Source organism: Ammodytes marinus (genome assembly GCF_949987685.1).
Source record: "Ammodytes marinus genome assembly, chromosome: 12".
NCBI lineage: Eukaryota > Metazoa > Chordata > Actinopteri > Uranoscopiformes > Ammodytidae > Ammodytes > Ammodytes marinus.
The window spans coordinates 671551-699336 of NC_137216.1; the positions used below are offsets into that span (position 1 = coordinate 671551).

At 40.2% G+C, this 27786-nt stretch overlaps 1 protein-coding gene across 2 annotated transcripts in view; it reads right to left on the bottom strand.

Moving 5' to 3' along the window:
• Positions 1-1160: 1160 nt before the first annotated feature.
• The window catches only part of LOC307258374 (interferon alpha/beta receptor 2-like), a 56544-nt gene continuing 29918 nt past the window's right edge, over positions 1161-27786 (bottom strand). The window contains exons 4-8 of one of the 2 annotated variants that reach the window (XM_080037897.1): positions 24128-24303; positions 15562-15710; positions 15208-15373; positions 13645-13760; positions 1161-8365 (exon numbers count right to left, since the gene is read on the bottom strand). In XM_080037897.1, the coding sequence (XP_079894023.1) occupies positions 7727-8365; positions 13645-13760; positions 15208-15373; positions 15562-15710; positions 24128-24303 (1246 nt within the window). In that variant the 3' untranslated portion in view covers positions 1161-7726. Of the gene's footprint in view, positions 8366-13644; positions 13761-15207; positions 15377-15561; positions 15711-24127; positions 24304-27786 lie in introns of both variants that reach the window. The other variant, XM_080037896.1, reaches the window with a different exon arrangement.

Consider the following 27786-nt stretch of genomic DNA (forward strand, 5'->3'; position numbering starts at 1 on the left):
CCCCCATCTTCCCCTGACCTCAACCCTATTGAGAACCTTTGGAGCATCCTCAAGCAAAAAATCTATGAGGTTGGGAGGCAGTTCACATCAAAACAGCAGCTATGGGAGGCTATTCTGGCATCCTGCAAAGATATTCAAGCAGAAACTCTCCAAAAACTCACAAGTTCAATGGGTGCAAGAATTGTGAAGGTGATATCAAAGAAGGGGTCCTATGTTGACATGTAACTTGGCCTGTTTAGATGTTTTTGATTGAAATAGCTTTTGATTTCACTAAATATGACCTCCTAATGCTGCAAATTCAACAAATGACCATTTTTAGTTCTTTACAACCTATAAAATGTTTTGAAACTCTGTTGTGCATAATAATTTGGAACGGTGCATTTTGAGTTTTTTATTTTTGAAAAAAATACTGTTATCATTGGGAGGTTTGTTCAATAAAATTTGAATCATACTCTAACGGTTGATGACTTAAATTATACTGACTGTGATTTGCATCGACTATTTAGGAATATCTGAGAAAAATATATTTGCATAATAATTTGGAACGCACTGTATGTACAATTATCCATATGTAAAAACAAAGGAATAGAGATAATTAAAACAAACACACAATTTCCCTTCATAACCCCAATAAAAAGCCACACAAATGAACAGCCCATTGCCAGCACACGTTCATCTCACATATTCATCTATTAATCCCCTACTTCCTCCCTACCTTCAATCCAGCAAGCATTCTCAAGGTGTAAATGCAGGAAAAAAAGCATCCAGTACCCCATGGTCCGCCAGGGAATGTGTTATGGCTGGGGGTTAAACGTCTGGTGAGTTGATTAGGTTCTGGAGCACACAACATATAGAGGGGGATGTGAAGGGGTTTGGCAATGATCACTGTTAATGAAATACAGGGCTGAGTTTCTATTTCCCCAGAAGTCCCTCCCTCTGTGTGTTAACCTTCATATCCTGCATCTGACTGTGAGGGCTTTCAGTTTTTACACAGACACACTAGTACAAACCAGGCTTCCGCTGGTTTCTGATCCGTGTGACTTTCTTTTGTTTTGGGTTTGATGTTTGTCTGTGCAGAACAAACTTCTAAACTCAAATAATCTGCATACATGGAACAATACAAATTACTAAAATGTAACTTTATTAATAGTGAAGTGTACATGTCTGTGGCTTAACACTGAGTTTATTTTTTTAATTAAGTTGGCTGCACACTGTAACTATACAATCATACATGTATGACTTTGCTATCATGATGTAATATGTGACAATTATTTGAACCTTGAAGTAAGTGCAATGTTCCTATAATTGTCATTAAATGTGACGAAATCACACAAATGTTTAAAAATAAAAACCTAAAGGCATGCAAGGCAAGCGTAATATAATGGAACATGCTGTACAGTTGCTTGTGTTTGCAACATAAATCTGTACATTACTTTTCACTACTAGTTTAATTTCATATAAGACAAAGAGAAGCAGCAGGAAATTGACCCAAAGATAAATCAATTCAAAAAATCTATTTGATTGAGTATTCGACTAAGCAACTAAAAGTTCCAGCAATAGTTTCAACTTCATTACATATTAAGCATTAACATTTGAAGAGAGTAAAATCTCTGACGTGTCACATTTAATTTTTTAAAAACCAACAGTCTTCATCACATTGACCTAAAGCTATTTTCACAAATTAAGTCACGCTGCATTTCATTAGTAGTTCCACTTCCCCTCAGCCCTTGGTATGACGTAACAGCATACGTCGCACGGAGGGAACTTGGAGCGCGGAGGGAAAGTGGGCGGGGGAGTAGCGGGGGATTTAAGAGGCCCTTTACACGGTAAAAACGTGACAGTTTTCCCGTTTTTGGTTTATAAAGTTAACCCGTACAGACGCAATTTATTTGAAATCTTCACCCGTACACATGTTTTCAGAGAAAACGGGCCGAAATCGCTGTAGTAGGCATGCCAAGCTAATAGTCAGCGGTGACACTTTACGACAACACGAAACGGTGCATACGCGAAAATATTTTCGCGGATGCACTATATAATTTACATGAAAACAGCAAACGCATGCATGAAACCGCAAGTTTTTGAGATCAACTCCCAGGGAGGATTTTTTGGAAAACACAACAGTTTTGGTTTCTTCTAAACACCGAAACCATTTTCCCTGGTAACGCTGACGTCACGTGTCCACTTCACGTATGCGTAGTCTATAACATTTGCTGTCAAAATACCCACTTGCGACTCGAGTTATAAAGTGAGAAGACAACATAACATGCAAGGTTTCTCCGCGGCACCATCACTGTGATCAGCGGAGTGTTGTGCGGGGCTCAAATATAACACTCGCCAATTTAGTCTAAGTGAGTAAGTTATTGAGAGCACCCGCCACTTTGTCTGGGGAAAGATTTGTGCTCTGCCGGTTTTTCTAGACAAATAAACGTGTGTAGCTTCTATATGCCAGGGACACGGCTCTCTCTACATTAAAAAACACTATCCATAGTTCAGCGTGCAGCGGTTAAGTTACTGTTCAACAAAAGGAACATTAAGGCTACAGCTTCACAGTAAAAGCATTTCACTGGCTAAACATTAATAGTATTTCACTGGACAAACGTGAGTTGACTTATTTTGAAGTACGCCTAACAGGAAAGTAGCCGCTCACAAAGCCCCTTCACTATCAGCATGTCTTCTGTTTTCACAAGTTCAATGCGGTGAAATAATAGGACAGAAAGCTTGTCATTTACAATACTTGTAACCCCAAGCTTACATCGACCGCTTTATGAATGTTAGTGGCATTCATTTTCGGTTACAGTAAGGTTTTATGCATCAAATTGTACCGGAAGAGCTATCTACTAGGCTAAGTGTCACCGCTGACTATTGGCTTGGCATGCCTACTACAGCGATTTCGGCCCGTTTCCTCTGAAAACATGTGTACGAGTGAATATTTCAAATAAATTGCGTCTAAACGTTTTTTTTTTTTTTTTTTTTTAAACAAAAATGGGAAAACTGTCACGTTTTCACCGTGTAAAGGGCCCCTTAGCCTAGTAGATAGCTCTTCCGGTACAATTTGATCCATAAAACCTTACTGTAACCGAAAATTAATGCCACTAACGTTCATAAATTGGTTGGTGTAAGCTTAGGGTTACAAGTATTGTAAATGACAAGCTTTCTGTCGTCTTATTTCACCGCATTGAACTTGTGAAAACAGAAGACATGCTGATAGTGAAGGGGCTTTGTGAGCGGCTACCTTCCTGTTAGGCGTACTTCAAAATAAGTCAACTCACGTTTGTCCAGTGAAATACTATTAATGTTTAGCCAGTGAAATGCTTTTACTGTGAAGCTGTAGCCTTAATGCTCCTTTTGTTAGTAACTTAACTTGTTTTTTAATGTAGAGAGAGCCGTGTCCCTGGCATTACAGGTGGTGACACGTTTATTTTGCTAGAAAAACCGGCAGAGCACAAATCTTTCCCCAGCCAAAGTGGCGGGTGGTCTCAATAATTTACTAGTCGCTTAGACTAAATTGGCGAGTGTTATAGGCTATTTGAGCCCTGCACGACACTCTCCGCTGATCACAGTGATTGTGCCGCGGAGACACCGTGCATGTTATGCTGTCTTCTAACTTTATAACTCGCGTGTGGCTATTTTGACAGCAAATGTTATAGACTACGCATGTGTGAAGTGGAGCCATGACATCAGCGTTGCCAGGGAAAATGGTTTTGGTGTTTACAAGAAACCAAAACAGTTGTGTTTTCAAAAATTTCCTCCCTGGGAGTTGATCTCAAAAACTTGCGATTTCATGCCTGCGTTTTCTGTTTTCATGTAAATGATATAGTGCATCCGTGAAAGTATTTTCGCGGATGCACCGTTTCGTGCTTTCGTATAAACAGCACCTAAATGGAACCCACTTGCCCTTGTAGTCGCAATGGACCGTCAGTTACATAGGTAGTTCTGAATGCAAATAATAGAGAATAATAACACTCTGCTGAAGTATATTGCATAAAGACATTTCCAGCATGACAAACATTGAATTTCAGCATGATTACTCAGATTATCAATATATTGTTACTTAGACTTGTAAATTGTTTGGTCGGTCGGACATATTTTCTTAGTTTCTGTTAGTTTCAACCAAAAAAATTCTGTTTTAAATAGGCCTACTAATTGCCAGCCGTTGGCGTTATAGCGGCAATGTGTAAACTGCAATGCATTCACTGGATTGTTCCTATGGAAATAGGATAGGCTTGGCTTATTGAGGTGTTTTGGAATATATATATAGCCTATATAGTATATGTCCTGTGGGTGGCCGCAATGTCTCTAAAGGCATACAGTCTACCGGAAAATAGAATAAGAAGATCTGCAATGCACTGTGGGTGATATCCACATAGACATTATAAAGGATAGACCCCGCATTGGGCGTTGAGCGCGAGAAATGCGGGCGCCATCTTGGACCGGTCACACGTTCCACTCAGTGTAGTCTGTTTGGCAGGTGGAATGAACTGTCAGCGCATGTAATTAATCATATCTCATTAAATACCAAACTGATTTTCACGCGGTTTTCTTTGCTGCAAAGATCATACATGTAGCTAAGATACAGGGCACAAGTTTCGACGTGTTTTAATATTCATAGTGGGCTTAACAGTCATAGAAGATTCTGATATGATATAAGTAACCAGACGTCCGAGTCACACACTTCGTCCGGGAGGAGATTGAAACGGAGGATGTGTTTCTGCCTGGGGAACATATTGAGGAGACACAGTTTGGCATCGACAACCACCATTCCGACTTGTTGTCATTGGTTGTGTCTGTCTTTCACAAATTAAGGCTGCACCACATTGCCAAACTCGCCTCGCTTGAATTTCTCTTCGGAGTAAAATGCGATTGTAAGGATGGTTAACTTTATTTTATGCATTTGAGTATTATTGTTTGCTGTTGTTGTTTGATTTTCCCTTAATTTAATACTTTTGATTGCTGTGGTTTTGTATTGAATGTGTTTTTAAATGTACCGCGCTGCAAGGCACGCATTGATTTCCTGTCTGTGTCTGAGGAACCAACTCGAGACTAGACTGAACTTGGTATCCCCCCCCTAGTATAGAACATTGGACAACCAAGAAGACTTTGCTTTTAAATAATCCCGTCCTCTTTTAAGAGGCAATTGCCTAAGAAGCTTGTGTTTTAAATTAGAGAAATAAAACATATTTTTTACATGAACACTCATGTTGTCCTTCTCTTTTAATGAGATATTATATACACTGGTTTTTATTTAGGCTATAGGCTATTTAATGCCTTCATAGGAAACATCCACCCTTCATATGTACCATGCTCGACTACTCCTCCTAAATTGCCCGGAGCTAACTCCAGTTTAGGAATAACTGCCTTTTCATGTAGTGCCCCTAATTCATGGAACGCTCTGCAGAGCAATTTAAAAATGACTGCTCTTCCTACTCTTGGTTTATTTGAATCTATGATTTCTGAATTTTACACATCTGACTGTAACTGTTTTAGCTGAATTCATTGTTCATTTAGTATTTTATTTTTGCTCTTGTTTTGTATTTTGTATAGGCCTACTTTATTTAAATTAATATATTTTATCCTATTTTATTTCTGTTCTCTGTTTATGTTATCCCTGTGATTGTCTTTATTGTGTATGCTCGTCACTGTAAATGAATAAATATATTTATATATAGCCTAATCATATATTGTTAACTTATTAAAATAGCTGACTTTACTGCCCCTATCTGTTTCTGCTTCCCTTTTCGGGGGATGTTCCTCGTTTTGATCTCGGACGTCTGGTTACTTATATCATATCAGAATCGTCTATGACTGTTAAGCCCACTATGAATATTAAAACACGTCGAAACTTGTGCCCTGTATCTTAGCTACATGTATGATCTTTGCAGCAAAGAAAACCGCGTGAAAATCAGTTTGGTATTTAATGAGATATGATTAATTACATGCGCTGACAGTTCATTGCACCTGCCAAACAGACTACACTGAGTGGAACGTGTGACCGGTTCAAGATGGCGGCCGCATTTCTCGTCAGCGCCAATAGGCAGTAGCGGCCAACGCGGCGTCTATCCTTTATAATGTCTATGGATATCCACCTCGGAGTGACCATGGATGTTCACTCGATCACTCAGCCCTCCGAGGGTCTATCTCACCAAGTTCACTTCAGTTTTTCCAGACAATTGGAACGACACTTATGATGGCGGCGGGGACTCCCCCAAGGACAAGTGCCGAGGGCAAGTGAACGAGGGCATGTTGAACGACAATTGAAACGCAGCGTCAGTGTGTGTTGAAGGAGAATGTTTGAAGACAATGTCTTCGTCATCATCGTCCAGTGATATTCAGCAGAATAAAATACAGGAAGTACTATGAAGTTAACCTGCTTTCTCCCTACTTAGACAACTTCTGCTTTAGTAATGCCTCGTTTCCACCGAGTAGAGCGGTTCGGTCCGGGTAGTTTGGCTTTTCATTTGCCAAAAGTTGGGTATGGTACGGTTTAAGCGCACCTAACCGCTCTGAGCCGCTCCAAATCTCAGTACTCCTCCGTAGGGGTACTAGCCGCCTGAAAGGGTGCCGAAAAGACGGAGCTACACACTGCCGTCATTTGATTGGTCGAAATAATCATTTCCGCCATGTGTAGTCATCTCGGCAAGAGTGAAGAGAGTCTTGTGTTTTGGCGAAAATGTGAGCACAGCACTGTTTATTGTGTGGTGTTTTTCCTCGTCAATAAATTAATCAGTTGGTCGCACTGTGTCCCACTGCTAGTCACGTAGCTGCCGCAGCCAGCACTGTTCGCTCACTGTCTCTATGAGTTGCACCGAGCCGTCTCTGTGTGTATACGCCATAGATAGTAGTAAATACACGCTCACAACAACACGGGGGGAATAAATAAAGAAGCGGCTGGTTTGACCAAGCAAAAACGAGAGACCGCTGGCTTGACCACAGTTGGTCGAAAGAATCATTTTCGCCGTGTGTAGTCACCTCGGCTAGAGTGAAGAGAGTCTTGTGTTTTGGTGAAAATGTGAGCGCGGCATTGTTTATTGTGTGGTGTTTTTCCTCGTCGTCATTAAATGAATCAGTTGGCTACACTGTGTCCCACAGCTATGTCACGTAGCTGCCGCAGCCAGCGCTGTTCGCTCACTGTCTCTATCAGTTGCACCGAGCCGTCTCTGTGCTCCCAACAACACGGGGGGAATAAATAAAGAAGCGGCTGGTTTGACCAAGCAAAAACGAGAGACCGCTGGCTTGACCACAGTTGTTCCACAGCCCGATAGTTTGAACCACATTCTGGCGGCGGCTATCGCAGTCCAGCCTAAACCCCGCCCCACCAGTAAGGGTAGGGTCAGCGGTGGAAACACCACGAGATTCTTAAAAGTGAGCTGTCCCGCTCTGAGCCGCTCCGACCCGGCCCGCTCTACTCGGTGGAAACGAGGCATATGTGAACTTGACTGATCCCAAAATGTCTTGGTCACAAAGGTTCTTGAAAAATTTAGATTTTTTTCTATTTGACTTTTGAATAAATCTTATGCAGTGCAATTCTGTATTCTGATTAATAGTGAGGCTCAACTGTGGTAGAAAGTACAAGAAAACAATCTATTGATATGAGTTGTTATATGACTGCTCTAAATTTTTTATCAGAAAACAGAAACTATTAGATATGAAATGATCATATGTAATACTTGAACCAAAACTTTCATTTTACATCTTACTTTCCAGTGTCAAGTCTCAACAAAGCTTGACATTATGTCTCTGTACCACTGATCTTTAAAGGTTTTGACAAAAAATTCAGCAAGATTTCTGTACTTTGACGTCCCATATATCCAGAGTGCTCTTCTTCCTCATCTTCATTGATAGAGCATGAAAGCCCTTCTATGTCAGTAGTTAGTGAGTGCAGGACTGGAGTGGTGCAGTACACCTCTGAAGCACAGGACAACTCAGAGGAGGATTTCTCCTCCTCGTCTTTCTCCTGCCTGCCAAACGTTAATGTGAGGAGGTCCACCCCTCTTTTTACAGTCAAACTGGGTGTGTCTGCAGGAGGACAGAGTTTTGGAGTGCACTGGTCTGAAACCGTATGTGTGCTCGGTTCCTTCTTCAATCCAGCATTGGGATTAGTCTGTGTTGAAAGCAGGGCTTCAGGCGGTGAATTGAAGTAGTTTGATGTTGGCTTTAAAGTCAAGCTTGGTTCAGGCTGGGCTGATGAAGATGAAGAGGTCCCTCCAGTGCTCTCTGTATCACTCTCCCCATTGCTATGGTTTGATAATGTTTGGCTGCTCCTCTTTTGGCCAGAAGAGGGGAGCATTGGTTTAAAACTCAAAAAGGAATACAAGGACGTGATGCTGGGGGCAAGGACCAGATCCTCTTCAAAGTGATGGATGGATGTCTAAGACACACAGAGAGAGAAAGGGAAAGAAAGTTGTTCAAACCAATGGGTATCATTAAGAGGGTTCCAACCAGCTTGTTATACCTCCACACAGGCTATAGGCTTCTGGACGCACATCCTGGCCATTCTTGTGAGCGCCATGGCGTTACAGTGTTCAACGACAACTGAACGCTACAAGCATCATAAAGCCGTTATTATTATTACAGCTCTATCCACTGTAAGCGTATTTTTTTTTTGCATGTAAAAGTAAATTTTCTTGCTGTCAACTTAATCAACTGTTGTGCCAAAGCAAATTGATTCAGGTAGAACAACTTCTATCATACACGTTGATGAACTATCAACATATGAAACCATGTGATGATGATAACTGAAGATTAGCCTGAATTGCTGAGAGAGGTGGTTTTTTCTCAAATTGTGGCAGTGGGGTAAAGTGAGACAAATGCTGTGGGGTAAAGTGAGACAGTGTATGTGCCCTCTTTTAATGAATCCATTATATTTAAGGTATTCAAGGAGACTATTTTGAATAAGACAAAATACAATGTGGGCCGGAGGTGGGGGTTGAAGGGGTGTCAGCAAGGGCATGGTTTGGCACGTACAGTCCCCTCCATAAGTATCGGAACAGTGAGGCCAATTCATTTATTTTTGCTGTAGACTGTAAACATTTGGGTTAGACACCAAAATATGAATATGAGACAATAGATCAACATTTAAGCTTTAATTTCCAGGTATTTACATCTTGATCTGATACACAGCTGAGAAGATAGCATTTTTTGTAAAGGAACACCACATTTTTCGGTGAGCAAAAGTATTGGAACAGATAGACATAAAATAAATTAAAGTGAATAAAACTTAATATTTTGTCACAAATCCTTCGCTTGCAATAACTGCCTCATTGACATAAAAAAACTTTTGCATTCTTCTTTTGTGATGCTTTTACAGGCCTTTACCGCAGCCTCATTCAGTTGCCGTTTGTTTTGGGGGGTTGCACCCTTCGGTCTCCTCTTAAGCAGGTAAAATGCATGCTCTATAGCAGTGGTTCTCAAAGTGCGGCCCGCGGGCCGAAGCATATCTGGCGGCCCGCGGGCCGCATTGAATTATGAGTTATTAAAAAAAATAAAATAAAAAATAAAAAATTATCCTGTTTTTTTTATTGAAGCGCACGGAGGGGATGCGTCCCCCGTAACAGTAAAAACAGTACAGGGGTCGAAACACTTATCCCTCTTAATTATTTGTATTCATTCCCCACTTATTAAACTTGCGAAGTTCGGCTGGCCTCTGCCTCTCGTTGCAGACGGCTGGTCAGCCTCCCGCAGTGCAGCAGGCAGTGTAGTGGTCCCAATGTAAGTTGTTAGATAGTGAGCTTGTCAAGCCCAATACGATGCACTTTCTCACATTCAAGGTGAATTAGATTAGGTCAAGTGTCTAAGGATGGATGCTAACATTATCTGGTTTCTAACTCTTTTGCCTAAAGTTTAGCTAACAAACTAACGTTAGCTAGCTGCTGATAGCCATGGAACTATCTGCCTAGTTGACTGCTGATAGCCCACCCTGTTTATTTCCAATGTATAGTGTCATAATAGTTAACACTGCTGCTGCATCATGAGTAGTGAGTCCTACAAAAAAACACTCCAAAAGGTGATACGTTTTCAATGTGTAGAAAGTTTTGAACAATAAAGTAAAATAAATATTTGAATGCAATACAGAATGCCTCAGTGCCTTGATTTATATTCCATTAGATGTGTGTCAATGGGAGCGAGTTGTCTTTTCCTTAACATTTCCACCATAAATAAATACAGAAGACACAAATTACTGCATAAAAATGAACCAAAATGCACAAAATGAAGTGTTCGAACCTCAAATTTTTCTGGGGGACAACCCCCAGACCCCAGCTTTTAATGTGTGTTTCCCAATGTTGAAATGAGACCTAGCCCTTCATTTATTACTTTAAATGTGTTAATTACACAGTATTGGATGCAGACCAATACATGTAAACTGTAAAGACGCAAAGACGCTGGCCATTGAAATTATTTTAGTTTTATAATTTTTTTTCCTTCGGCGGCCCTCGGTCCAATGTTGGGTTCCTAAATTGGCCCTCAGCTATCAAAAGTTTGAGAACCCCTGCTCTATAGGGTTTAAGTCTGGAGATTGACTTGGCCAGTCTAAAACTTTCCATTTCTTGCCCCTGATGAACTCCTTTGTTGTTTTTGCAGTTTTTTTGGGTCATTACCTTGCTGCATGATGAAGGATCTTCCAATCAGTTTGGTTCCATCTTTCTTTAAATTGGCAGACAGAATGTTTCTAAGGTTATTTTGCTGCTGCCATCATTTGTTACTTTGTTGTTGTCAAGATGAACCTTTACCAAAGTGATGGAAAGGCTAAAGTTTGGAGAAAGAAAGGATCTGCTCATGACCCCAAGCATACAAGCTCATCTGTGAAACACGGTGGAGGCAATGTCATCGCTTGGGCTTGCATGGCTTCTTCTCGGATGGGCTCATTAATCTTCATTGATGATGTAACACATGATGTCAACAGCTAAATGAACTCAGAAGTTTACACAAACATTTTGTCTGCGAATTTAAAGAAAGATGCAACCAAACTGATAGGAAGATCCTTCATAATGCAGCAAGATAATGACCCAAAACACACTGCAAAAACAACAAATTAGTTAATCAGGGTCAAGAAATGGAAGGTTTTAGACTGGTCAAGTCAATATCCAGACTTAAACCCTATAGAGCAAGCATTTTACCTGCTAAAGAGGAGACTGAAGAGAGTAAAGAAACAGCAACTGAATAAGACTGCGGTGAAAGCCTGGAAAAGCATCAAAAAGGAGGATTCAAAAGTTTTGTGATGTCAATGGGTCACAGGCTTGATGCAGTTATTGCAAGTGAAGGCTTTGCAACAAAATATTAAGTCTTATTCACTTTAATTTATTTTAAGTCTATCTGTTCCAATACTTTTGCTCACCTAAAAATGTGGTGTTCCTTTACAAATAATGATATATTCTCAGTTGTGTATCAGATCCAGATGTGAATACCTGGAAATGAAAGCTTAAATGTTGATCTATTGTCTCATATTCATATTTTGGTGTCAAACCCAAATGTTTCCAGTCTACAGCAAAAATAAAGGAATTGGCGTCACTGTTCCGATACTTATGGAGGGGACTGTATGTACGTGGGGGACAGGAGAGTGACATTTAACATCAATAGACTAAATAATATGTCTTTATTCAATGAATGATCCCAATAAAACAAATGCAGAAAAACATTTATCAAAGCTGGGTCTAGTCCTGTGTTCAGAGTTGTTCTAGCTGGTTCTGTTTGTCCTTTGCTCTCTGACCCCAAGACACTAGCTGGCTCTAAGGGTCCTGTGTTCTGACCCCCAGACTGTTTTAATCTAACTGGTTCTATCTGTCATTTGAATGTTAATTATTGAATATGAATTATATGTTGTATTTGATCAGTGTTACTTTCAAGTGTTTAGAAAAATGTTTTGCTTAATTGACCAAACCCCATGATTCTGTTACTAGTGCGATATTAGTTTTGGAATATTTGGTTTTCAAGCTAGCTGTCAGGATTCTAACTGTTACAACATGTGTTGTTATGGTAGTTTCAGAGAAGAAAAAGTAAGTGGATCAGTTTACCCTCTTGATTTCTCTGGTCTGTCTCAGTTTACCCCACAGCTGGGGTAAAGTGAGACACGACACTTTTGAGACACAAATCATGGTTGCGTTCCGAATCGCATACTCTTTCTTTTTTCTATTCTACATACTACATCCGACGACAAAAATAATCTAGTTAGGATGCAGTAGGCATACTATTGGGACATACTTTTCTCTCTTATTTCATCATAACATTGCGCCTTGATCTTGCCTCTTGCTTTTATATCCGTTGCATCCCTGTTTGTTCTCATATGGAGGCTTCGTCGATGTTACGTCACTTCACGTGCACACTGGATTGTGGGTCAGAATCGCCCAAATAGGATGCACTTTTCAACACTAACAATCTTGGCCGCATGAAGTAGGACATCCGGGTACTTCTAACCATCCTAAATCTGGCCACAAGAATCGGGACATCCTAAATCTTTTTTCTACATACTATATAGTAGAAAGTATGCGATTCGGAACGCAACCCATATTTTCACTGCCATTCGTCCTGAATTAATTCTGATAATGTCAATTGCTAAACATCCTGAATTAATGGGACATGTGTACATTTTACAGCTCTCTCTCAGAAGTTTTTCGAAGCACCCGGCTATAGCCTACGTGTAAATGCATGTAAGCAGTTACATCTTTAATCAGCAATAACAAACATGCAAGTTTAACTCTCCTGTAGCCTATGGATTTATTTAAAAGTAAACACAAACTTGAGAGTCATAATTGCCATTGATCTAAATGCTCTGGGAATTGTATGTTACATATTACACATCGGCATAATAAAGTTCATTATGTCCATCTCTACAATAATCATAAGGGATCTTTTATTAGGGCTACATCCACTTCATCAACGTTACATTCTTACTACTGAAATCACTCATATGTTTTGATATTTAACCTACTTTAACTTTCTTTAGGCCCATCATATTCGTTAGGCGAAGGGAGAAATACTAAACCTCCTTTATTTGGATTGTAAATGATTGTTTTTTCACTAAAGTAGGCTTATCTAGTAAAATAACAAGAAAGATAAAGACGTGTGGGGAATGGGGATATAGCTCGTTTCTTATTGTTTTGAAAATGCCCTCCTCTTTGTTTTGTGTTCTGCTTCTAATCGGTTGTAGTATGTGTGGCCCTTCTACCAATATGTTTTTAAAAGGCCTTCATAATAATACCAGAAAACAAACTTCATCCGCATGAAGACACTACTTCGGACGGCACATGCAAGTTGAGCCAACTCGGAGCTGTCCGGTTTCATTTGGGCTTTTTGCTCGCTCCCCCAACTAAACTCTGCTACTCTCTACTTTCCAGATGAGCCGAAACTGGGCTCGAACAAGACTGCATGGATGGCAGCATGATGCTCCAAAACCTGTATGTGCTTTTCAGCATTAATGGTGCCTTCATAGATGTGCAAGTTACCCACCCCCATACCATCACAAACACTGGCTTTTCAACTTTGTGTTGGTAACAATCTGGATGATCCAATGTCCATGATTTACAAAAACTATTTGAAATGTAGACTCATAAGACCACAGCACACTGTTCCACAGGTAGACGCAGGATGTGTGTTTCAGGCTTAAGAATTTCATTGCCAATAACTACTGATGTAATTTTTGTGCATATTACTTACCAGGACCGATGGTAGTGGCCTCCTTTTTAGACAGATGGACCCACTATAGACCAGCAGGACCAGAACACCCACAGTAAACAGCAAGAACAAACACAGCATGGCTGAGATCAATGCATCTGCAGAGAGGAGAGGAAGTCTCTATTATTTTTTTTTTACAATTTTTTGGCATTTTCAAGCTTTATTAGATAGTTCAGAGTTGAAATGGGGAGACAGAGAGAGAGAGGGGGGATGACCTGCAGTAAAGGTCCACAGGTCGGATTTGAACCCGCGACCACTGCAACGAAGGCCGGAGCCAATATGGTACGCGCTCTATCCACTACGCCACCGCAGCGCCCCGAAGTCTCTATTATTAACATCTAAACTCAGGGAGACTTGTAGCAAAGAGTTTAAGATTCTCCCTCAACATTACTGAAATACAAAGGTTAGAGTGATGGTGGTGAGACAAAATGTTTAACATTAAAGGAAATTCATCAAGAAAAAAAAGGCAACTAACTTGTGGTGGGGTTGTTCTCCAAAAATTAGGGAATTAAATGACAGCAAACATGGGCAACTGAGAGAAAAATCACCTTACACTGAACGACAGTTAGTTGGTCCATTTGTGTCCTTTAACAGAAGCAGTGCAACATTGCACAGTAATGGCTGTTTTTTTACAGGAGTTGACTTAGGAAAGTACTGTTCATTGTATTTGGACTGTCAGAAAATGCTTAAACATGAGCTCCCTAAGATTGATTTCAGCGACCGCATTTATCAACGCTGATCTCTTGTTTACGCTGAGATTGGCGAGATACGACCGTTTGATGAATCCCACGTGAAACCTGGTGTAGGGTGATTTCTGCGCCAGGATCTGTACCAGTTTCAACGCAAGTTTGATAAATGAGGCCAAGTCTGCATCAAGAAATGATCTCACTGCAGCTGCTCTCATCCATAAAGACAACATGTCGCCAGTGCCCAAGCTGTAATGCCTGTCAGGGGTGGCCATACTCAATATTAGTGAGTGACAATTGAAAGAGTTATATTGGACATTCCTATGAATGAAATACCCTCAAATGTGTGTTTCCTGTTACATTGACCAAAGTTTAAAACATTTACAAAAAACCTTTCTAATGTTTAATACCCCCAATTCTGTTTAAACCTGAATACAGTTTTCAAAGGTTAATTATGGTTTAATTTTCACTGTGATGTTTGGATGAGATTGATCAATAAAGTTTTGAAAAGATACGTATACACTTTATCTATCAAGAATAAATCACATTATCGCAATCATTTCATGAGAAGAGGTCAAAAATATTTTATTCCAACTTTATGGGTGACCGTGTATACAGTATAATCCAACCAATAGACTGGCACAGACCTTTGTTGTCAGTATGCATGAAACCACTTTCCCAGTCCACACGACCAGACAAGTCCATGGATGCGCAATAAGTAAGTCTCATGGCACGCCTTCTGAACGTGACCCTAGGGGCGGGGCTAAATCGTGATTCCACCTGCTATTTTGAAGGTCGAGATTGTGACATAATTTCAATCGATTTACAATTTACAATCAAGGCCGTGACACTTTGTTACCTGTATCTGCAGTATAGCTGCCAGGAGTGAAAGCACATATGGGTTGGCTGTAGTTTGACTTCCTTGGCACCAGACTGTCTGAGAAGCAGACCGAGAGACAGTACTGTCTGCCAGGAGCCAGGTCCTCCAAAATCTCTCTTCTGAGAGACTTGGTGTCTTTAAAGAACTGCTGCATACAGAGACCACAGACAGGCCTTAGATTAGTTAAACAACATGACAAACAGCATTACTCCCATACATTAAACAGGAGGCTATGTCTGTTGTGGTAATGTATTGTAATGTTCAACAAATAATGTTTTCAGTCAGAAGTGAATAAAACTCTCGCAACTCTGTATGCAAGGACATGCACATTACCTGGGCTCGATTTGCACCTTTGCTCTCGATCCTAAGTGTGTAATGCAGAGAATCATAGACATCCCTGAGGTTCTCTATGGGAGGCTGAAGGCCTACACACAGAGTGCCGTCACAGGGCATCACAGTCAGTAAGGGCAGGTCCAGGTGAGCTGAAAGACACAGGGACAATGGACATACTTTAGTAACATACTGTAAACTGAAGATACGCCAGACTCACTTTAAGGAAGTACTGTGATGTCATAAAGTATTGAGTTATTAGCAAAAGATAACTATTATAAACCATTCAAATATATATTTTTTAAAGATAATTTTTTAATACCTGTAGTAGTAGTATAGTAAATACACAGAAAAAATATATAAAGACTAAGATATTACTTTTTCTATGTGAACAAAAAACCTATTTCTCTCAAATGTTATTCATATACAGGTGAAACTCGAAAAATTAGAATATCGTGCAAAAGTTCATTTATTTCAGTAATTCAACCTAAATGGTGAAACTAATATATTATATTGACTCATTACATTCAAAGTGAGATATTTCAAGCCTTTATTTGTTATAATTGTGATTATGGCTTACAGCTTATGAAAACCCCAAATTCAAAATCTCAGAAAAAGAATATTACATAAAATCAATAAAAAAAGGATTTTAAATACAGAAATGTCGGCCCTCTAGAAAGTATTATCATGCGTATGTATTAAGTACTTGGTTTGGGCCCCTTTTGCACGAATTATTGCCTAAATGCAGCAAGGCATGGATGCTATCAGCCTGTGGCACTGCTGAGGTGTTATGGAAGCCCAGGTTCCTTTGATAGAGGCCTTCAGCTCGTCTGTATTGTTGGGTCTGGTGTGTCTCATCTGCCTCTTGACAATACTCCATAGTTTCTCTATTGGGTTCAGGTCAGGATAGTTGTCTGGCCAATCAACACAGTAATACCATGGTCAGTCAACCAGCTGTGGTGACTTTGGACTTGATAACACAGTGGACCAACACCATCAGATGACATGGTGCCTCAAATCCTCACTGACTGTTGAAACTTGACAGTGGTCTTCAAGCAACTTGGATTTTGTGCCCCTCTACTCTTCCTCTAGACTGTGGAACCTTGATTTCCAAATGAAAGGCAACATTTAATATGGATCAGTGATGATTTGAGGTATCATGTCATCTGCTGGTGTTGGTCCACTGTGTTATCAAGTCCAAAGTCACCACAGCCATCTACCGGAAGATTTTAGAGCACTTCATGCTTCTGTCTATTGACAAGCTTAATGGTGATGACAAATTCCATTTCCATCTAGACTTGACACCTGCCTACACTACCATAAACCACTGGTAACTGGTTGACTGACCATGGTATTACTGTGCATGAATGGCCAGACTCTCCTGACCTGAACTCCATAGAGAAACTATGGAATATTGTCAAGAGGAAGATGAGACACACCAGACCCAACAATACTGATGAGCTGAAGGCCACTATCAATGCAACCTGGGCTTCCATAACACCTCAGCAGTGCCACAGACTGATAGCATCCATGCCACACCGCATTGAGGCAAGAATTCATGCAAAAGGGGCCCAAACCAAGTACTTAGTACATATGCATGATTATACTTTCTAGAGGGCCGACATTTCTGTATTTAAAAACCTTTTTTTATTGATTGTATGTAATATTCTAATTTTCTGAGATTTTGAATTTGGGGTTTTCATAAACTGTAAGCCATAATAATCACAATTATAACAAAAAAAGGCTTCACATATCTCACTTTGCATGTAATGAGTCTGTATAAGATATTATTTTCACCATTAAAGTTGAATTACTGAAATAAATGAACTTTTGCACGATATTCTAATTTTTCTTTTTTTAAATTGTTTTTAAGAACTGTTGTAGCTACAAGGAGCTTTCAGTTTCTGTGGATTCTAGCAGCACCTTTGGACAAAAGCGGTATGGTTTGGGTAACAGTGCCCAAACCCGTTCTGGCGGCACATGCAATTTGTTTAAGAAGCGAGTGAATATGTCCATGAACAGAGATAATTTTTTGATTAGTCTTTCGATTTAAAAAAAAAATTAATCTTACTATAATATGATTAATATAATAACGAATTTACCCAAAATAAACTTTAAAAACTTGACATTTAAATATTTAATGTAATCACATTCTCTCTTTTTTTAAATATTTAGAAATAAAGACTGCACTGCATCAGTAAGATGGTGTTAGAAAGCTCAGCGGACATGTGCAATGTGCATGGATATAGGCTACTTTAGTGGAAAAAGTCCTCTAGTGCTTTGTCTGCACCTGAGAATCAGACACAGAGCATATGGGAATAAAGGTAAGTGACATATTTTATAATGTGAATAATTTATTTTATCACTGCGATTTTATATTAATGACACATACACAGATGAAATAAGTAACTGTATATAATGGCACATGAACTAGAGAATCAGTATTTTTACTCAACTACTTGACTTAAAAATGTAAATGGTTGTGACAGGTTTATTTCATCACCAGAGTCAGCACTGCCTCTAACAACGTCGGTCTCTCGCTGTGCTCTCTGCAGCCTACTGTGTGTGTGCCTGGAGAACGTGTGTGTGCAGGGGGACGGGCTGATGGACTCAAGGTGAAGGGAGACTGAAGGGGAGATTGTTTGCAAAGCAATGCCAACAACGCTGTTATATATTATCCCTGCAGGAAGAGGTGCCTGGCCATAGACGTTGGATGTGACGCATATCTCAGTTGACAGAAAAATATAAAATAAAATAAAACATTTTATTTTTTAGGCCTCAGGGAACCACTGCAGAGGAGCTAAAGAGCCGCATTCACCTCTGGAGAGAGCAGGGGTCCGTGGGTTGCCGACCCCTGCTCTAGGGGTACGCTCTAACCACTACACCACAAGCGCCCCAGAGGAATCGTGATTTTAACATGAATCGATTTTTTTCCACCACCCCTACTAGATAGGTATAGCGAGAAAAGCGCTATATAAATTAAATATATTATTATTATCATCATCATTATTATTATTATCATCATTATAGATATAAATATTTTACTATTAATGTGCAAATTAAAAGTAACTAGTCCTTATCTGTGGATATGTGCAGTGCAACTGCATGTCAATGTTGGGAAGTTAGAAACTTTGTGAAGATGACAGGCAAATATTTTATAAGCTATCTTGTCGATGTACAACATATACCGTACTTTTCGGCCTACAAGCCGCGACTTTTTCCCCGTTTTTCGACCCTGTTATTACACAGCACAGTATATATTCTGTAGCTACTGGGGATGGGCGTTAGTAATCGAGTACTCAAATGATCTCGATTGGTGGATGAGGAAAATCGTTTTTTGTTTTTTTTAGTGTTTGTAGCCTTTAGGCCGGCCGGCGGGCCGCCCCTATTTTAAAATGTTATATACGTGTACAAAACGGCACAAAACGGATATAAAGTTTAACAAAATTAAATATTTTGATCCAAGTTAAATAAACTAAGCGTTGTGTCAAACAGAAACCGCAAATAACTGCCACCTCCGTGCAGCGCAGCCAGTGTGTGGTCTCCACAGCACCGCGGAGCTGAATGCGGTGCTGGAAAACTTGGAAAGTAACGTAAAGAAGCCAGGCTGACTTCGGGCACATTCGAGCAAACGACATTTAAGAAGCCTTTATTATGGAATATAGGATTGAGATTCAAAAGCCGACGGTGTAACGTTCCGTTAACGAGGAATTAGTCGCGGTAATTAGTCACGGACAGGAGTGAGCATTACGCGGTTGGATACTAGCCTACTACTTCTACTGCTTTGGTGAGTTATTTAGCCTATCTATGTGTTTAAATTGTAGGACAATAATTTTATTGTATTTGCTGCCCTTCTTATTTTAAATGTCTATTTTGAAATGTTAGCCAACTGCAGCCCATGCTTTTTTTCTATCTCTTTTTTCTCTCTCCACCGCAGACCTACTCGATCGGTTTAAATTGTGGCCCGCTTATTTAATTACTTTCAGTTAGGAAAATGTGTTTTAAACTTGTGGAAAATAAATCCTTAATATCATATGGCAACAGTGACTGTTTGACATAAGCATTGAGCGCTTTATTGCGGTCAACCGTTGTTCTGTAGACAGATGCGTTGCGTCCTAAAAATAGAAAAAAGTTTAACGGGGAATCGATTGATCCTCGAGGAATGCAAGCGATCACACGAGTAGCGAAAACACTCGTGCCCATCCCTAATAGCTACTATTGCACAAAATGGTAACACTTACGTACGTTATGCAAATATGCAACTTGTTTGTTGAAATGTGGGAGCTTCCTCAAGCAGCCATCTCTTTCCCGACAATCCCCTCTGTGCACGAACTCTTACATATGGTAATTAAACATTATAACACCTGCGGCTTATTGTCCAGTGCGGCATATAGTACGGAAAGTACGGTAATAAATTGCATGAGGCAAGCAAAGGTGAATCAAGAGTGAAAAGGGTACAAATAGTGCAAGATAAATGCATAAATAGTGGAATGATAAAAGTGGGAGGTAGAAATAGTCAAATCTAACAGCATACAGCAAAGATGTTTGGGGTAGGGTGATATCAGGACAGAAATTAGGGTTGAAAAACATTATGGAAAGCTCAGTTGGTAGGGCGTCCCCCCCATGGGCCTCGGCCAGCAGCGGACCCGGGTTCGATTCCAGCCCGCAGTCGTTCTCTGCATGTCACTCAACTCTCTGCCCCATTTCAACTCTGTCTCTACACTAAAATATCTAATCTAAAAAAGAAAATAAAAAAAACTTTATGGAGCTTCATGTGGACATAAAACCACCACTGAAGGAGTCGGTCCTGTTGCGCATGCGCAGACTTTTAATAGTCTTGTGAACACAGAACAGATGCACCACACAAATCAAACTTTTTTTCAAAGTTTGTAGTGAAAAATGAGAAAAAAAGTTTGTCGTCATGTTTTGAATTCCTAGCCTGGCTCCGCCCGCCTACCTACTTCCGCTCAATTTTCATTTCACTTCAGTAGTCAGTCTGGGGGTGGAGTGTGTTCATGGAATCTGCTCGTCCAGATTTTTGGTTATCCAATCAGCGAACAGAGCGAGTGGCTGAGAACGATGACGTCGAAGTCGCGCTCCAGTTTCAGTTGAATGCTGCGTTCCTTTACACTCGGAATTTGGAAATTTCCGACTTGGTAGTTCCGAGTTCAGACCTGTCTGTGTTCCAGTGCATCTGCTCGGGAAAGTATGGACGCCTACAACCTTTCTCATCCAAATAACTAAACGTTAGGCTCTAGCAAGTTACCGTTGCCAGGTACCGGTAGATCCATAGACTACAATATGTAGTGAAGTCGAAAATTTCCGAGTTCCCTGTACAACTGAAACGCACCGTCGGAAGCCGGCTCATGACATACGTCTGACCAAACGTGATGCGATTGGTTGGCTAATCCAGAGTGGCACTGGGCAGATCCATAGTTTTAAACTTCAACAGACACCCGCCTCCAAGTGAGTGAACGTTTGCCAATTACAGCACTTCCAGACCTTCTGTACAAATGAAATGAAGTACGATGGTCTGGTTGGACCAGGCTATTGAATTCCTGCATACAATTTGATTTCCCTCGTGGTGTCCATGTGTTTGTGGTAAATTAGCCCCACTTTTTTTTCTGGCAGTGTCTATGTTTTTGCTGCTGCTGCTGCAGCACCCTCTGGTCTTGCTACCTCACAATAACACAACAACATTAGGGCTGGCCCGAATTATTCCGATATTCGAATACTTGTTTATTAGGTTAGTATTTGAAGCTCAATTCAGTATTCGGAATATATTTTTTTCTTTTTCTTATAATTAAAAAAAATATGTGTGTTTTTTTAGAATGAGTATTCCAATACTCGCTCGGAAAATCCAAGGAGTATTCGAAGCCCAGGGCTCAACGCTAAGGTCTTTTTTCACTTGCCCGGTTTTGAACACTTTTCCAGTAGCCTTGTTCCAAGCTTCCACTGCCTCCTGGTATGTGAGGTGACACCTCTGGTCCATTTATTAAGATGTAGGCTACATGCAGGCTGTAGAGATGTTCCTCTGCTAACTGTTGCTGATGTTTGTGTTGACCTGCACACATTAAACTGGTAGTAGGCTACTAGCAGCAGAGCTAACGTTAGCATCCTAGCTAAACTACCGTATTTTCCGCACTATAAACCGCACTGGACTATAAGCCATAGGTGTTATAATGTTTAATTACCATATGTAAGAGTTCGTGCACAGAGGGGATTGTCGGGAAAGAGATGGCTGCTCCCATTTATTAACATTTCAACAAACAAGTTGCATATTTGCATAACGTATTCAAGTGTTACCATTTAGAGCAATAGTAGACTAGCTACAGAACATATACTGTGCTGTGTAATAACAGGGTCGAAAAATGGGGAAAAAGTTGCGGCTTATAGTCCGAAAATTACGGTACTACTAGATTCACTTTGGATGCATTTAAAAAACGCAGATATTTTAGCTGCTTTTCAGACGGCTGGGGTCTACTTATTTAGGCCTACTCGTTGGCTTTTGTACTTTCTGTCACACCAACATAACGCGTGTAGTTCTCTTTCCTATCTCTCTGACTATGTGTGTGTGAGACGCGCACCATAGTCAGAGAGATAGATTTTGCCGAGATCAGCGTGTGTGTCTGTGTGTTTCGGCAGTGGAGCCCCGCCCCCCTTCACTAAACAGAGATGCAACGCAGCAGACACAACTACTCGCACATAAATTAGATAAGTAACATAGGCCTAAGCGTTTATTTAATAATGAGCACCAGTTCTATATGAAAAAAGACCGTGGATAGATGAATTTTATTTGGCGCAAAAATATTATTATTATAATTTTTTTTCAATAATTTCCGAAAAACTCCCGGTTTCCCGTTCGGGCAAGTGGGTTGTCATAGTTACTGGCCCGAAGTGGCGTTTTACTTGCCCCGGGACGTCAGGCAATCCTTATTGTTGAGCCCTGGAAGCCTGTAAAATGGTATTCGGGACAGCCCTAAACAACATGCAGGAGATTGTTTATTCCCTTGCACATAACAAAGAAGAAAATATCGCTCCTCCTGTTGCTTCCGACAGCAACTGAAGCGATACAGACCAGTGAAATGAGTCGGCCCAGTTGCACATGCGCAGATTTTCGGCAGTGATAGTAGCACATATCACACAAATGAAGCTTTTTTTCCCAACGTTTGCAATGACAAATGAGGAAAAGGGCTCTGTCAGTCTCTGGCCAGGTATACTGAAGGGCCATGGGACATTTCAGCGTGATAGGTTAAGCTGTTGAGGAGAAAAATTAGGAATGACAGACACACTGACTTTCCTTTATTTATATAGTTAAATTAGATTAGATGGATAGGTGCATTTACATGTGCACTGTGCATGGCCTTCCTCTGCTACAATGGAAAGGAAATAGAAGATCCAGTAAGAGAAAAGTATGGACTGGTAAGGAAGAGAAGAGGAGGCTCTTAGGCCCTGTTCTCACGGCAACACGAAACGGTGCAAACGTGGAAAAATTCCCGCGGTTGCACTATATCATGTACATGAAAACAGCAAACACAGGCATGAAACCGCAGGTTTTTGAGATCACCTCCAAGGGAGGATTTTTTGGAAAACACAACGGTTTTGGTTTCTTGTAAACACCGAAACCATTTCCCCTGGTAACGCTGACGTCACGGCTCCACTTCACGTATGCAAAGTCTATAACATTTGCTGTCAAAATACCCACACGCGAGTTATAAAGTGAGAAGACAACATAACATGCAAGGTGTCTCCGCGGCACCATCACTATGATCAGTGGAGAGTGTCGTGCAGGGCTCAAATATAACACTCGCCAATTTAGTCTAAGCGATTAGTAAATTATTGAGACCACCCGCCACTTTGTCTGGTGAAAGATTTGTGGTCTGCCGGTTTTTCTAGACAAATAAACGTGTGTAGCTTCTATATGCCAGGGACACGGCTCTCTCTACATTAAAAAAACACTATCCATAGTCCAGCGTGCAGCAGTTAAGTTTTTGTTCATCAAAAGGAGCATTAAGGCTACGGCTTCACAGTAAAAGCATTTCATTGGCTAAACATTAATAGCATTTCACTGGACAAACGTGAGTCGACTTTTATTTTGAAGTACGCCTAACAGGAAAGTAGCCGCTCACAAAGCCCCTTCACTATCAGCATGTCTTCTGTTTTCACGAGTTCAATGCGGTGAAATAAGAGGACAGAAAGCTTGTAATTTACAATACTTGTAACCCCAAGCTTACACCCACCGCTTTATGAACGTTAGTGGCATTAATTTTCGGTTACAGTAAGGTTTTATGCATCAAATTGTACCGGAAAATCTATCTACTACTACCTTGTACTGCCAACTGCTGGCCTGGCATGCTTACAACAGCGATTTCGTCCCGTTTCCTCTCAAAACATGTGTACGAGTGAAGATGTCAGATAAATTGTGTCTGAGCGGGGTTTTTTTTCAAAACAAAAACGGGAAAACTGTCACGTTTTCACCGTGAGAACAGGGCCTTAAGTTAAGACATCCATAGAAGCCATATCCATTATCTGTCACACCTTCTTATCAGTTCATTCCAGTTCCACTTACTGTCTTTGATCGGTTGAAACCCTGGGTGAAAAAGTGGTTGTGAGGCCTGTGTTTCCAGCAGCGGTGTAATCTTGGTTAAGTAGACCTGTTCTGGGTCAGAGAAGGCCTCTGTCAAGTTACAAATCAGGGGTTGCTGGACACTCTCACAGCCAGCCACCGGATCCCAGGTAGTCCCCCTTCAATAGCAAAGAGGAGGAAAAGAAACAGCAGTCAAGAGGCTAGCTCTATAAACACCTATGTCTGTCACTGACAGACTGACAAACTGATGAAGTTCCACCATTGGTTGCTCGAGTGTTGGAGTTGTCCTATTGGACCATGCAGTTTCAAAATGAATAGGCACAAATAGGGATGTGCGGCTGTAATAAAAAAAAAAAGAAGCTGCATAAGCTACTGTTCTAACTCTGGTTATAAATAGTATATTAGATGTCAGTGATTATACTAATAAAAAACAAGTCATATTTATTGACTAAAACTGAGTGTTGGGCAATGTTGGAGACAGGAGTTACTGTACTGATGTACTCTACTGACGTAAGTCATGCAACACATCAATTGTATTAGGTAACAAAATGTATTTCTCTATATAAACATATCACAAAAAGTAAGGCAATTTGTTTTTGGTCGAGTATTTCTTTGTTGCAACAATGTTTTTTGGAAATAAATCTTATACCGTTGGAAAGCCTTTTTATTTCTCTTTTAACCCATTGATTACTATGGCACTCTAGGATACATCACTCAAGAACAATTATAGGCCGATATCCAACCTACCATTTTTAAGCAAGATCATTGAAAAAGCTGTTCATCATCAGCTAAATAACTACTTAGCAATGAATAACTGCTTTGATGTCTTTCAGTCAGGTTTTCGACAACACCACAGCACTGAGACTGCTCTGGTTAAGGTCCTCAATGATATCCACTTAAACACAGACAATGGCAAAAGCTCTGTATTAGTTTTATTGGATCTCAGTGCTGCGTTCGACACAGTTGACCACAGCATATTACTAGATCGACTAGCAAACTGGGTTGGACTCTCTGGAACTGTGCTAAACTGGTTTGAATCATACTCATCCATTCTTGGGCCTCTTCTGTTTAACATATACATGCTACCGCTAGCTCAGATTATGAACAAAAACAAATTATGCTACCATAATTATGCAGACGACACACAAATTTACATAACCATATCACCAGGAGACCATAGTCCGATTCAAGCACTAAGTAAATGCATTGAACAAATCAATGACTGGATGTGCCAAAACTTTCTTCAATTAAACAGCGACAAAACTGAAGTAATCGTCTTTGGTGCCAGGGATGAACAATCAAAAGTCAGCGCACAGCTTAAATCTGTTATGTTAGAAAGCACACACCAAGCTAGAAATCTTGGAGTAGTGATAGATTCCGACTTAAATTTCAAAAAACACATTAAATCAATTACTAAGTCAGCCTACTACCACCTTAAAAATATATAGAGAATTAAAGGGCTAATGTCTCAGCAGGACTTAGAAAAACTTGTCCATGCATTTATTTTTAGTACTCTTGACTACTGTAACAGTGTCCTTGCTGGCCTTCCTAAAAAATCAATCAGACAGCTTCAGCTAATTCAGAACGCTGCTGCTCGAGTCCTCACTAGGACCAAAAAAGTGGATCACATCACCCCAGTTCTGAGGTCTTTACATTGGCTTCCTGTTAACCAAAGAATTGATTTTAAAATATTGATGTTGGTCTACAAAGCCCTAAATGGTTTAGGGCCAAAATACATATCTGGGGCCGTATTCACAAAACATTTTATCTTAGCGCTAAGAGTACTCCTAAGGAGCACTAAAAGTTCTTAGTAAGGAGTAATTTCTTAAAACCTATTCACAAAGCTGATAAGACCAACTTTTACTAAGGAATGGGAGGGACCCCTTAGCTAAGACTAGAGGGCGGTGTTGACCCTGTTGCTATGGATGATGTCATGTTCATACCTTCTATGCCCACAGTGATTGGCTGAGAGGGAATGAGAGCTAAGAGTGAATTTATGGTGGAAACACTGTGGGAGATATCCATATCGTGTCGCTGTATTAAAGTGAATAGTTTTTATATACAATTAATGACAAGTGACACTGATTTAACATGAAACCAAGATACTGCAGGGTTTCCCACACATTTGTTCATAATTAACCTACAATAGCGCCACATAGGTCTATTCATTTTAAATTTTACAATGATTTGAATCGGAAAAAATATCCTCATTGAACAGCTGCACGCCATGCACTCTCACTGTATTTCTCTCAATCGCGGACTATGCAGCAATAGTCAGACAGCGACAAACCAGGAAATTCACAATTTAGAAACAACAGCCGGCAAAATCGTAAAGTGCATGAGGAAGGAAAAAAGCGAGACGCGCAACTATACAGTAGCGGACCTGTGGAACGGAGGAGATGCTGGGAAGCGCCACATATAGGCCTCTAGTAGGAAATTAAACCCAAACGTGACACCAACAGTAACTTTCAGTGCATCGTAAACCCAACGCAACTGGAGGAAAAGGAACTTAATAAATATTTTTTAATATAAATATAAATGTGTCTATACTTTCTAAATATAGCTTTACTAAGATCATTAAACCCTTACAGCTATTAAAGGTACCTTTTTATAAAGCTCACTAGCATTAAATCTCTCCAAAACACCATCAAATGGTTGTCTGTGATTTACTCTTAGTGACTTAGGAGTCCTCGAGAGGACTCCTAGCTTTTTATAGATTTAGGAGCTAGTTTTAGCGCTAAAATGCTTTGTGAATTACACTTATCTTAAAAAGTTAGGAGTCCTAAAATTAGGAGTGAAACGCCCCTTATTTTTGAGAGTTACTCCTAAATCAGCACGTTAGGACCTACTCTTAGCCTTAAAATGTTTTGTGAATACGGCCCCTGACCTACTGGTCCCTTATGAACCAGTCAGAGCTCTCAGGTCGTCTGGGACTGGGCTATTGAAAGTCCCCAGAGTAAGGACCAGACAGGGAGAGGCAGCCTTTAGTTTTAATGCACCCAAGCTCTGGAATAAACTTCCAGGGGACTTGAGGTCCGCTTCAACACTTGGCTCTTTTAAATCAGGTCTGAAGACCGTTCTGTTTCCGTTTTAACCTGAAATTTTAATTTCTCATTTTGAATTAATTTTATTTTTTATTTTTTTTGGAATGTGTGCTCTATACTTGATGCATTTTGTTCTTGCTTAAATTCTTTTTTGAATGTGTGCTCTATGCTTGATGTATTTTGTTCTTACTTGATGTATTTTGTTATTGCTTATGTAAAGCACCTTGAATGGCCTTGTGTCCGAAATGTGCTCTAAAAATAAACTTGCCTTGCCTTGCCTAGGATACGTGTCCTTATCTCCTGAGGGTTTTCTGAAAAAATCCTACAAAATGTCAACACCTACCAAAACCTTAATATCTAAGCCTGTGTAGCACATAGAAACATGAAATAAAATACATTTAAAAAGGTAAGGGTCACAGGTTTTATTAAAACATGCTCCCTTAGCACTTACATACCAACACATTTTTCTAAAAATCGTCAAAATTAGATGGGGAAAAAAAAGAAGAATAAGTCCCACATCAAAAACATCACAAAAGTATCTTTCTTCCACCTCTGTAACATTGCACGCCTTCGACCCACTCTCTCCCCCTCCACTGC